Genomic DNA, 13,195 nt, shown 5'->3' with positions numbered 1-13,195 from the left:
AATGAGGAAACAGTTTCCTATTCGATTGTGCTTTGCAATGACAATCAATAAAGCTCAGGGACAAACAATTCCATATGTAGGTATCTATCTTCCAGAACCAGTATTCTCGCATGGACAACTTTATGTTGCATTGTCCAGAGGGGTTTCACGTTGCAATACAAAAGTATTAGTAAAGCCTAACGAAAATTCAAAAGGTGATGGGGTTTATACAGCAAATGTGGTGTATAAAGAAGTATTGCACGATTAATATTTTGTGTCGTCTTGACTGGTTGCTTTTTATTGGTTATTTGATGCATGATGTAACAAATAACACCATAGTTTGATTATATTGTCTTCAACATGTACTTTTTTTTAACATAACAATTTTGTAATGGAAACATATCACCGAAAGAACTCACGTGCCCCGCCACTTTGCGCGGGTAGACGGCTAGTATATATATATATATATATATATATATATATATATATATATATATATATATATATATATATATATATATATATATATATATATATAGACAGAGAGAGAGAGAGAGAGAGGTTCAGGTTCATTTGAGATCATTCTAATTTTGTGAGACCGTAAGACCAAATCTAAAAATAATTTTAAAATGCAAAATAAATGGAAAAATCCAAAAAATCTTTTTTTAAATATTATTTTCGGAACTTGAATTAACTAAAAAAAATAAAAAATAAAATAAAATAAAATAAAATCCCATTTTTTTTAAAAATACGTGAAATATTCTAAATAGAATATTACACTGACATATTCTAAAAAATAATTTTAAAATGCAAAATAATTGGAAAAATCTAAAAATTATTTTTTTAAATATTATTTTCGGAACTTGAATTAACTAAAAAAATAAATAAATAAATAAAATTCTATTTTTTTTAAATACGTGAAATAATCTAAATAGAATATTACATTGTACATATTCTAAAAATAAATTTAAAATGCAAAATAAATGGAAAAATCAAAAAATTATTTTTTTAAGTATTATTTTCGGAACTTGAATCAACTAAAAAAAATAAAAAAAAATAAAAAAATGCGTCTCACGGTCTCACAAAATTAGGCCGTCTCACATTAACCTAACCCTATATATATATATATATATATATATATATATATATATATATATATATATATATATATATATATATATATATATATATATATATATATATATATATATATATATATATATATATATATATATGCGAAAACACGAAAACAGATTTCATCTTATAAAAAATCAAACATATGTATTTCAGAAATTAAATTTATTAACAATAAATTAAAGATAATAAGTTTATATTGGAAGATGTTATGCTAATATAGATATAAATGTGGTTTTAACAATCGTTTTCTTTTTCACGTCTTTAACCACTTTTAAATTCAAGTTTTCATAATAAAAATGTTAAAAAAACAACATTTGAAAATATGAAACAATTTCTCATGTATCATTGATTATCATCATGTAGTTGAAAGTTTTGATGGATTCTTGTCCAAAATATAAGGTTGGAGTGACACAATCTCATAAATTTTTCTTGTTTTCGCAAATTATTTGCATTTTCGCATCAGCCCTCCTATATATATATATATATATATATATATATATATATATATATATATATATATATATATATATATATATATATATATATATATATATAACAGTAGTTTTTTTGTCATATGTCACCAGTTTAGGCCTTCTAATTAATATCATGCCACTTGTTAATCTATTGATTATCTATTTCAAATTTCTCATTTTAATTACATTAAATTAATAACATTAAAATAAAAAATAAAATAAAATTTATACAAAATATAATAAAATAAAATTTATACAAATTATCAGATGATATAATTTTAGGTATTTATTTGAATCAACGATTATAATTTTATATATAACTAAAAAAATATATTCTTAATTAGTAAGTTATTTAAATGTAACATCTAGAAATAAATGGTATGACTTGAACCCCTTTATTTAGAGTTTTTGCATTATTAGTTCCTTAGTATGATGGGCGTACTTAGGTGTACGCTTAGCGTACTAAGACCTTTATTGGTCGCGGATGTTTGGAGGTACGCTGGTCGTACCATGGATTGCGCAGGGCGTACGCGCCAGGGATCAAAAAACCCTAATTTTGGACTTGAGGCCTATATAAACGACTTTAAGCCCTTGGGACTAAACCCTAGAGAGCCTCCATTGCCCTTGAACATCATTTCATTGCTGAAAGCCTTGAGAAATCATTTTTGAGCTTTAAAAGTGTGCATTTGTGATCTTTAGTGTTCATTTCAAGGAGAAGAGTTGGTCAAGCAAGCTTGGATCAAGAGGGTGCTTCAAGATCTTGCATCATAATCATCTTATAGAGCTCTTAGAGGTAAAAAGCTTGCATCTTTCCTCTTTGCTCTTTAGAACTAGCTAGGGTTTTTGTAGTTGGTCCTTTTGATGGATTTTGGGCCTCATTTGTTGGCTAGATCGTCCCCATCCGATAATAAGGTCAAATCTAAGGTCCTTAAGCCATTTAGGAGCATAAAAATAGGAGCTTGTGGAGGTCTTGACCTTGTGCATGAGTTAAAGACTTTGGAAAGGTCTTAATGATGACTTTGGAGGTTTAATGGACATGCAAAGGCATAAAGCTAGCAACTTTATGCCTTAGGAGGTGTTAATGGACTCAGATCTAGATTCTGGATGTAAAAGAATGGAATAATAAGCACTTAATAGGGAAAATGCTTAACTGAGACTTACGACGGGCGTACTCTGAGTACGCTACGCGTAACCCTTGAAAACCCAGTACGTTGCATGTACCTGAAGGGTACGTTAGGCGTATGCTGGGCAGTTTGGGCCGTTCTTGTTTTGGGATGTCAAACTTTTGGGCCTTATTGGATTCTGTGAGTTAGAGGCCTTTTTATCGGTTTGGACCATGAACTTATTGGTTTGGCCTTTTTGGGCCAAGGGGGCCCATTAAGGATATTGGACTTAGATCTTGGGCCCATTTGCAATGAAAGGGTGATTGGGCCTTTAGGGTAGGGTTTAAAGGTTGGGCCCTCCCTTGGGATTATTTTTGGACCAATCATTGATGATATTATTATTGTTATTATTCAGTTCGGGAGGTTGCGGGTCATTAAGAGTACAATATTCGTATTCTTCGGACAGAGGTGAGTCTTCTCACCATACTCATGGGTCTACGACACCAAGGCCGACCCATTATGTGTTTATGGTATATGTGCAATAACTTTGTGTTTTGATATGTAATGTGATCGTATGTTTTGCATGAAGACCCCGGGGGAGCCCGTGACATTGGATGTAAGACCATGTGGGGTAGCCCATGGCAGTCCTAGGTAAAGACCATGTGGGATAGTCCATGATATTAAATGTAAGACCATGTGGGGTAGCCCATGACACTCCTAGGTAAAGTCCATGTGGGGTAGCCCATGACATTCTTGTTGGTTCTATGTATACATGTCCTATGTGATATGTTTGTAGCTTGATTTGCTACTAGGATATGTGTATGTGTGGTGTGTGGTATGCTCTGGGGAACTCACTAAGCATTTCGCTTACAGGTTGTTGAATTGTTTCAGGTACATCGGAGTTGAAAGGCAAGGGTAAGACGTGATGGCGCGACGTGCACTCTATTTATAATGTAATGAATGATGTTTTAAACTAAATGTGGGGTTAACGGTTTTACGTCAATGTGTTATTTAAATTAAATGATTTTTTTATGTGTAAAATTTGGGCTGCTACATTAAAATAATTAATTAATAATTTTGAGTTTTTACTTAGAAAGTTTAATTAATTTTGTAACTGTGGTTCCCACGGGATATAAACTAGTGTGTGTGTGTGTGTGTGTGTGTGTGTGTGTATATATATATATATATATATATATATATATATAAATAGTGAAGATGACATATATTAAACTAGTGGTGTACAAAAAAACCGGTTCAAGATCCGAACCAGTCAAAGAGCCGGTAAACCGATTTATGCTGAACCGGTCCACAATGAACCGAACCGGTTTGAGAACCAAACCACCGATTTACACCCATTCGAGAATTTTGTCATTGAAACCGGTTTAGAACCGGTGGTTTATATCGTGTGAACTGGTTTGGAACCGGTATAGAACCGGTCGAACCGGTTTAGAACCGATTGAACCGATTGAACCGGTTTAGAATCGGTATAACCGGTTTAGATAGGTTCGATTAATTTCTTGAGTAACTGGTTTGAACCGAACTGGTTTGAGGCTGAACCGGTTTTTCTTGGCTATGAAGTGAACTGAACCGGTTTAAAAATCCGGTTCGGTTTGAAAAAAAATCCAGTTTGTGCTTGCCTATATCAAACTATAAATAGTAAAACCGTAAAAGACACCGAAATATGGACTCCTAAGTTCACAAAACCTTGAACGTGGATATGATGGTCCAATAAATTTTTGTAAGCAATGTGCAAATATGGATAAAGATCTAACAAACAGTATTGGATTCTGTCTACATATCATCAAAAGCTATGATTTTTTTTGAACCATTGGACTTTATGAATGAGCAAAAAAACTTGTACTAGACAAACTATCGTAGTTTTATGTTGTATAATTGACAAAGTTATCTTATATTTATGGGTAAATTTCATTTTTTTTTTGGTCCCTGTCGTACATGATTTTGAGTAATCAACGAGTAATTAACTATACCCCATATATTTTTCATGATTTTTAGTAATCAACACGCTTGGTTTTTAATTCTTTGGTTTGGTTTTGTTGAGTATTTAAACGATGTAAAAATAAAATGAATATTATACTTTATGTACTTTTATTTTAATTTTCTATTATTTGTTGAATGTTTTTATTATTTTTTTATTTTTTAAATTAGTTTCATCTACACCCACCCTAAGCTAAACTAGACCATATACTATCTCTATCTTCACTGATATGCTAAACCCTAAATTACCAAACACCAACTAAGGTCACCACCCTCCTTAACCGGATTGCTACCTTTGTCGCTACACACTTCCCATCCACTGCTGTTCGATTTCTACACCATTTGCCATTGTTCCATTTCAACACCGTCGACCATGGCTTGATTTCTGCATGATTTTTTCTCGAAGGAGGATGAGTCTTGAAGCATACTGACGACATTTGTTGGAGAGGCGGAGGTGAATCAGGCTCTCGAATCATTTGCAATTACATACTTGTAGATTCACATATGGGTATGCCATTTGCATTTTTTTCTCTTCCAAATTACAAATTTTCAGGCATAACTTACAAGTTTTAAAAACAAAACTACAAGGTTTTTTAAAAACGATAACTTTTGAAACCATAACTAAAAAAATACAGACAAAAGAACTGAAGATTAGATAATATACATCATTATTGGATAGAAACTTTTCTTAGCAATCGGAGAGAATTCCAAAACTTTTAAAGTAGACAAAATTGCAAAAATGATCCCTGTGGTATGCAATTTTTTGGAGTTTTAATCCAAACCATGACTTTTTTGGATTGGTGGTTCTTTTGAGGTAGTTTGCTTGTAATTTTGGTCCTTCAATAAATTGAAAAGACTAAATTGCCCTTATTATATTTATTTTCCACTTTTTTTTCTATAAATATTTATATATAAAAAATAAAAATAGGGGGCCCACTCTCTCTCTCTCTCTCTCTCTCCCCTTGATCTTGCAGCTATAACAAAAGCAGCTTCATAAGTAACTCTCCCTGTTTCTTCATCAACATCAGGAATCGCTGTCCCTGTTTCTTCATCAACATCAGGAATCGCTGTGTGACAAATCGCAAGTAATCTAAAGAACTTCTGAATAACATCAGAACGTGGTTCAAGAAGCCAATAACCATTGAGGAATTCTTTCATCTTCAAAATTATACCCTTTTACAGATAACCCAGAATCATCGTCTTCATCATCATTATCGTCATCAAGAACTCTTCCATTAACAACCAATGGTGATCCTGTCTTTTTCGCCATAGCTCTTTCAACTTCTGTAACACCACGTCCGTATGATGTTCCTGCTATTGAACACTTGATGAACTTCATTGAATTGCAGGTTAAAGTCCCGGTTTTGTCTGAGAAAATCGTGTCGATTTGGCCGAGTTCTTCGGTGATATTTGAAGTTCGCGCGTGTGCGGGTATATCAGCTTCTTCGTAGTACATATGAATGTCGTTGTTGATGAAAATCGTCTGTAGAACTTTCACGATTTCTATTGAAACGTATAGAGAAATCGGGATTAAATATGTGTATAACAATAAAGCTGTGAGAAAATGGAAAATCGTTGCAGCTGGAGCGCGTTTCGGGTCGAAAAAGATCTCTGAATCGTCGGGTCTCAAATACCATCGTTTCATTCTGTGATTGTGAAGATAAGGGGGATGGAGACTGTTGGTGGCGAATGATGGTGGCTTATGTGTTTATGAATCTTGATTGCGTTTTCTACATGTAGGAATTGAGCATTTTTTATGGGAGAAATTAGGTTTTTTGGAAGGAGAGAATATGGTGAAAGGAGGAAGAAGATGAAGAACAAAGTCTTATGTGTTTTTGGTTGTAATCCAGAGAGAGAGAGAGAGAGAGAGAGAGAGAGAGAGAGAGAGAGAGAGAGAGAGAGAAGTGGGCCCCAAATTAGGTAATTATTTTATTTTTCATTTAAATTAAATAGAAAAAGAATAAAAATATATATCAGAAGGGCATAATAGTCTTTTCAGTTTACTGAGGGACCAAAAACGCAAAGAAAGTAGCTCAAAAGGACCACCAATCTAAAAAAGTCGTGATTTGGACTAAAAACCCTAAAATTTTGCATACCACATGGACCATTTTTGCAGTTTTGTCTTTAAAGTATGAAAATGAGGTTAAAATTTTCTATTATGGTTTAAATCCTTTGGGTTATTGGATACAAAATAGCATGGGCCGTAAATCGAAACCCAGTAAGTGAGACAACATGCTATTTCTTGGACTATTTTTTAAATCTTTTTAATATTATTTTTTTACAAATATTTAAAAGATTATGCTATATTTATCATTTACTACGTTTGTTTTTTTTAAAACAAAATATCCGCAGTATGTGGACCACATCTGCATACCTTTGCAGTAGAAGAGGTGGACCAAATATTTGCAGTCTGAAAGAAAAAGACTGTTTGTTTTTTAATATTGTGGGCTGCTGAAATAAAATCTAACTAAATTGATTTTTAAAATAAAAAAACTTAAAAGAGTTTTTTCAATACTTTTATGATTTTATTATAGATAATTAACAAATATATTATTGTATACAAATCTAAAATAAAATGGTATAAATTAACGTATATATTTAATAAAAATAACAAAGGTCGTAAAGTTATAACCAAACATTGTGATTAGGGATAAAAGAATTTAATACATAAAATAGATGGAAATAAACTTTTATTTTAAATGAAACTTTTCAAAAATTTTATTTTACTTTTATAATTAAATCAATTAAAAAGTGATCATAAATATTTTTTATTCAATAAATGAATGATACAGTATTAAATAATATTTTATACAATTTTGTTACAAATATATAAAACAATAATAGTTTTTTTTTCATATTTATATAAAGAGTTCTAATGACCTTTATTATAATTAAATCATTATTATAAATTTGTCACAAATGTCATGATTGTGTTGTTGAACCTTTTTTCTTTAAGTATTATAATTTTTTTTTCCAAAATTGTTTATCGTAGATAAAAATGGAATAAATCTAAATTTTTTTATAAAAAAAACAAAAACGTATGCATTGTTTTAGATTAAATGATGTCTGAAGGGGTTTAAAGACTCTAGTTAACATTTTAGGTTTATAGTTTAAAAAAAAACAGTCTGCGAAACTAATGTTTGCACATGATATGCACGACACAGATAAAAGATAGAGATCTGGCAAAAAAAAAAAAAAACCAGGCTGTGTTCAAAGTTGGGTTTAAAACTACATTTAATCTCTTTAAAGAGATCACCAAATTCTGTCCCCGATTCCCAATGATTTACCATCTCGATGATTAACAGCAAAAGAACGACAATATCATATTAAAGAAGAGAGACGATTTGTTATTGTGTGAGGTTACGTTACTTGGGTGGTTAACGTAATCAATCATTTTGTGTTAATTGTAAGTGCATTATCATTTTGTTTTTATTTTAAAATATTTAGAAAATAAAGTCAAAAACGACAATTTATTTTTCCATCAAAAAGATATATATCGGTTACGTTACACGTACCACTTAACCCAGATGCACACATAGAGACACACAGGGTGGCCCTATTTTCTTCTCTCATCCGACCTCACCCTACATATCTTAATTATATAAGTGTTTCTAGAAAAAGAAACTGATCTATCTGATAGAGAGAGAGAGAGAGAGAGAGAGAGGAGTTGATAAAAACTCGCAGTGGCTTCCGGCGAATACGCTGATAAATAATATAGTTTTCCGACGATTTCGGAAATCAGATTTGTATCAGCCTTCTATATTTTTCTATAATTACTTATACCATCTAATCGTTTCCTCGATCCAATTGGTTCTTCGTCGTGATTTTGCCCTATCATTTGTATACCCACGACGAAGATCCCATATGGCCGGGAAATCTCCCCAACCCACCCATTCCGACGTCGTATAATCCGTTCGTCGGACGGTGTTTGATTCTACACGAAACTGGGACTTGGGAGGTGTGGATTTTGTCATTCAATTGATCGGTGGGTCTTGATTAATGGTCACGAAAAAACAACAGATCGCCTTCCACCGATCTCCAATGGAACGCCGGCAGTTTTTGTTAGATCCAGAGGAGTGTTCATCCCGAGGTAGTCACCACCGGTTAGCCGAGGTCGCCGGAGGAACCACAGCGGAATGTGCAGCGGTGGTCTGCTGCTTCCCCTGCACCGTCGTTAACTTTTTGGTGTTGGCCGTGTACAAGGTTCCGGCGGGTTTGTGCCGGAAGGCTTTAAGAAAGAAGCGGCGCCGCCGGCTCAAGAAGAAAGGGGTATTGATCCAAACTACGCATGGCGTTGACGGGATCAGCATCGATGGGACGGAGTTCTCCCTCCATACGGCGGCGGCCGATCGGTTAGTTGTGAAATCGATGGACTCTGACGAAGATTTAATCGAGTTAGAAAATGAGATGTGGGAGACGTTCTACGGAACCGGGTTTTGGAGAAGTCTCTCTCAAAGGATCGATTGAAAATGATCCGGTCAGCCTCGTAGACCACAAACCTAAACCGCCTTGCAATTCATGCTTGTACTGTACAAGTCTGCACTCCCAATACAAACTAATAGAGCGTAAAATCCAGCTTTGTTATAAGTACATATTTACCCTCCCTATCCCATGCAAGATTCTTTCGATTTGTAGGAGTGAAAATAGGCAAAATCCAGAATTTGGGTTTGTTTTGGTTTAAAGAGAAAAAAAAAAAGTTTTTTTTCTTTTTCAATTTTGAGTATATATATTCATTTGAACTTTTATGTTAATCTTATATGAAAATGATTTGATGTTTTCGATCCACATTGTTCATCTTCTATATAAATTTGAAATTTAGGCTTACTTCTCATATGTAACTAAATAACTACATACCCATTCTATGTTTTACTAACTAAATAAATTTAGGGGATGTTTGACTTGTCTTTTTCAAAAGGTAAAAGTCATTTTCAAAAATTAACTCGGATCATCCATCAATTGGTTGAAAGTTGCACATGTCATCCTCGTTAGTTTAAATTTGCATGTTCCATCCTTTGTGGGACATGAAATAACTGTTATGCCCTTATTATTATTATTTTGAATTATTTTTCTTTCTTATAATTATTTATAAAATACAAAATAAAATAAAAAACCCACCCTACCCACATTATCTTAACCCCCTTCCCTTTAATCCCTCTTTTCCCTAAGCTACCACCGGAGAAGAGAGTCATCGGACCACCGCCTACCACCATCGATGAACCATAACCCACCCGCCTCTCTCTCTCTCTCTCTCTCTCTCTCTATCTATCTCTCTCTCCGATCTTAATATGAAACACAAAAAAATTAAATCCATAGACAAAAAACAGAGATCGATTGAGATCTTTCTGGCAATTGAAGGGGTTTACATGTGGCGACGACATAGAAGATGATCGAACCATAAAGGGTTGGTGAAGATCTTTCCGATAACGGGAACCAGGTAGGTCAAACACATTTTCCATCGGCTAGCAATTCGTCAAATCTATGACACCATCGATGTTGGTTAGGGTTTCAGAACCACTGCCTCTAAGATCTATGTAAGGTAGGTTTCAAACTGTCAAGGGTTTCGAATCATCAGTTTAAGATCATTAACTACATCATCAAAGGGTGTGGATCTTGAAAGAAACTATCGGGAACTACTCCGTCTGCCTGATCGTGAAACCACTTCTACCTAGGGTCTTAAATCTAGGATCGTTGATGCTAGGTTTCCGAACAACCACCACAGGTTTCAGTTCGAGCTCCACTACCACGTTCATGTCTGATTTTAACTTTGGGGGTTTGATTTTGATTACAAGTTTCAGGAGGTGGTGCCAAATTTGAGGAAAAGGATAGGGAAGTGATGGAGGTGATAGAGTTTACAGAGAGGATATGAAATAGAGAAATCTAAAAAGCTCCATGAGAGACAATGAGAGAGATGGAGAGAAGCGATGTTATTTGGTGGGTTCCGGTGGTGGTGGATTGTGGTTTCCGATGGTAGTCGGTGGTGGTAAATGGTGGTTCTGGTTTTGAGGCAATGTAGAAGGAAAACGGAAAGAGAAGTGGGAAGGGAGGGGTGGATTGGGGTGTGGGGACTTTTGGTTTATTTTTTTATTAATTTAAATCTGTTAATGATATAAAAGAAAAAGCAAAAAGAAATTATTAAGGGTAAAACAGTCATTTCATGTTAATAGGAACTAAGCGTGTAAGAAAAATAAAATATAGGGACGATCCGAGTTAATTTTTGAAAATAGAGACTAAACGTGTTTTTCAGCACCTGGTCAAGGGACGACTGATGTAATTTACCCAAGATAAAAGGTAAAAGATGTTTGGTAGAAACTTTTTAAAAGCTACTTTTAGATTTTGGATTTTAGATAGAAGTGAAACTGATTTTTTGAAAAAGTTAGGAAATACTGATTTTTTTATAACTTTCCAAAAAGAAGTTTTATCTCTCAAAAAGACAAGTCAAACACTCCCTTAATGTGTATATAAATCAGGCCAAGCGATTATAATTTGGCTGTGATAAGACCAAATTATTTGTTCGTGACATTGACATAATGGACTATGTCTCTTCTTTACAACCACGTGATGTCTTAACACATATCTCTTCATAAATTCAAGTTTGAGTCTTGAATGAAACTTTTTATTTTTTGTATATGAGCCATGTCGCTATCCACACACAAAAATAAAGATTTTTCTTTTTGTAAATAAGTTGTGTCACTGTCCCGAAAAAGACCTTAACAAAATTCAGCTGTTAAAAAAAGAAACCGAAGTATTGATGCAATAAATGTTTTTATAGTTATTTTTGTTTAATGTTTTAATGAATTTATTTTATTCTATTGAGTAAAAGTTAACAATAGCGTTGTTAGTTTCTCAAGGGTCGAAATGTAACTTATAAACGCCAATTTTACCAATGCAACAACATCGAGATTACAATGCACTTATCTAATTAACAAAATATTACCGTAATAATCGCATCTCTTTACGGAGGTTTTGTAAAAAGAAAATTTGTATTCTTTGTTTTGATTCTATATGGCGACAATATCATAGGTGTACAAACTATATTTTTTCCGGGATCCGAATCAATTTTGAAGTAAGATCGGATTTGATCACCAAACCGGATAAGATCTTAATCGGATTTAAAGAAAAACCTAAACCTATAGAAACCAGTTAAAATAAAATCAAAACCAAATTGTATGAAACGGGTTTCAAAACCGATTTGAAGAAACATATATTTAAGTCTAAAAACAGAAAACGAAGCACATCTAATCGGAAATAGACATCATTGTCGTTATGGTAGTAGTAGTGGTTGTTTATTAATCGTTTGTCGTTTAGGGTTTAGTTATTGTTGATGGTGTAGCGTAATTATTCTTCCATGGTAAGTGAGACCAACATTCTCATAGCTATTTCTTGCTCTTGTATTTTTTGTTTGGCCTTCGCAATTTCATCTTCAAGTGGTGAAATATTTTGTATATGTTTTACCACATCCTAGTCTTTCAAGCAAATGCATGCTTCCATTTGTTGGAATCCTAAGTCGATGAGGACTTGGAGACCAAGCAATCTAATTTATGGAAAGTTTAGTTTATGGCAAGTTGGTCATAAATTTCCTAGTCTAATACAAGTTGGTATGTTAGGTTATATATACGTGTCCATAATCGAGTTTATGATTATGAGAAAAGATTGTAAAAACATTGGTTTTGAGTGATTTTCCAATTAATCAAAGAGTTATTTTGGTTATTTTCTTTTGCATTCTTGTTTTCAAAACTTTAATTGGTATCAGAGCTTAGGTTGAGAAGCTGTGAGATCGATTTGTACCTGTTGACGAGTCAGGTCAACATGACAGATACAGGGGGAGAAGGAGAAGCTCCGGTGAGAGTGAAGGAGGTTGGGACAACCTCAGTTTTGTGTCCGATGCTCACATCCACTAACTACACCGTGTGGGCAATGCGTATGAAGGTTGTCTTACGCATCCACAAAGCCTGGATTGTGATTGATCCAGGAACCGATGTCAATGAAGAAAAGGATTGCCTTGCCATGGGTTTGCTATATCAAGCCCTACCAGAAAACCTCATAATGCAGATTGGAGATCAGGATTCAGCCAAGAAATTGTGGGATGCGATTAGAGCACGTAATGTGGGCGCAGATAGAGTCAAAGAAGCGAGATTACAAACCTTGATGTCGGAATTCGATCGCCTGAAGATGCTCGAGTCAGAAACAATCGATAACTTTGCCGGAAAGCTGTCCGGAATCGCGTCTACATCGTCGGCATTAGGAGAAACGATTGAGGAATCAAAATTAGTGAAGAAATTCCTCAAATCATTACCCAGAAACTTCATTCACATCGTTGCATCTCTTGAACAGGTACTAGATTTAAAATCGGTAGGGTTTGAAGACGTAGTGGGTCGATTGAAGGCATATGAAGAAAGAATAAGGGAAGTCGATGCTGGAGAAGGACAATCGAGGGTTCTATTTGCCGAAAAATCGACCGGAGATGGAGGTGGGTCATCGACTGGTGGGGGTAACTCATCGGGAACGAAG

At 34.0% G+C, this 13,195-nt stretch overlaps 1 protein-coding gene across 1 annotated transcript; it reads left to right on the top strand.

The window, feature by feature from the left end:
• Positions 1 to 8,236: 8,236 nt before the first annotated feature.
• LOC145032487 (uncharacterized) lies at positions 8,237 to 9,472 on the top strand. The gene has a single exon (XM_078981311.1). It carries the CDS (start codon positions 8,687 to 8,689, stop codon positions 9,152 to 9,154), a length of 468 nt encoding a protein of 155 aa, XP_078837437.1. The 5' UTR covers positions 8,237 to 8,686; the 3' UTR covers positions 9,155 to 9,472.
• The last annotated feature ends 3,723 nt before the right edge of the window (positions 9,473 to 13,195 follow it).

This window comes from Lactuca saligna, chromosome 2 (assembly GCF_052625555.1).
Source record: "Lactuca saligna cultivar CGN05327 chromosome 2, ASM5262555v1, whole genome shotgun sequence".
Taxonomy (NCBI): domain Eukaryota; kingdom Viridiplantae; phylum Streptophyta; class Magnoliopsida; order Asterales; family Asteraceae; genus Lactuca; species Lactuca saligna.
The sequence above is the reverse complement of the archived record's forward strand: the minus strand, read 5'-3'. Positions and strand labels throughout refer to the sequence as shown.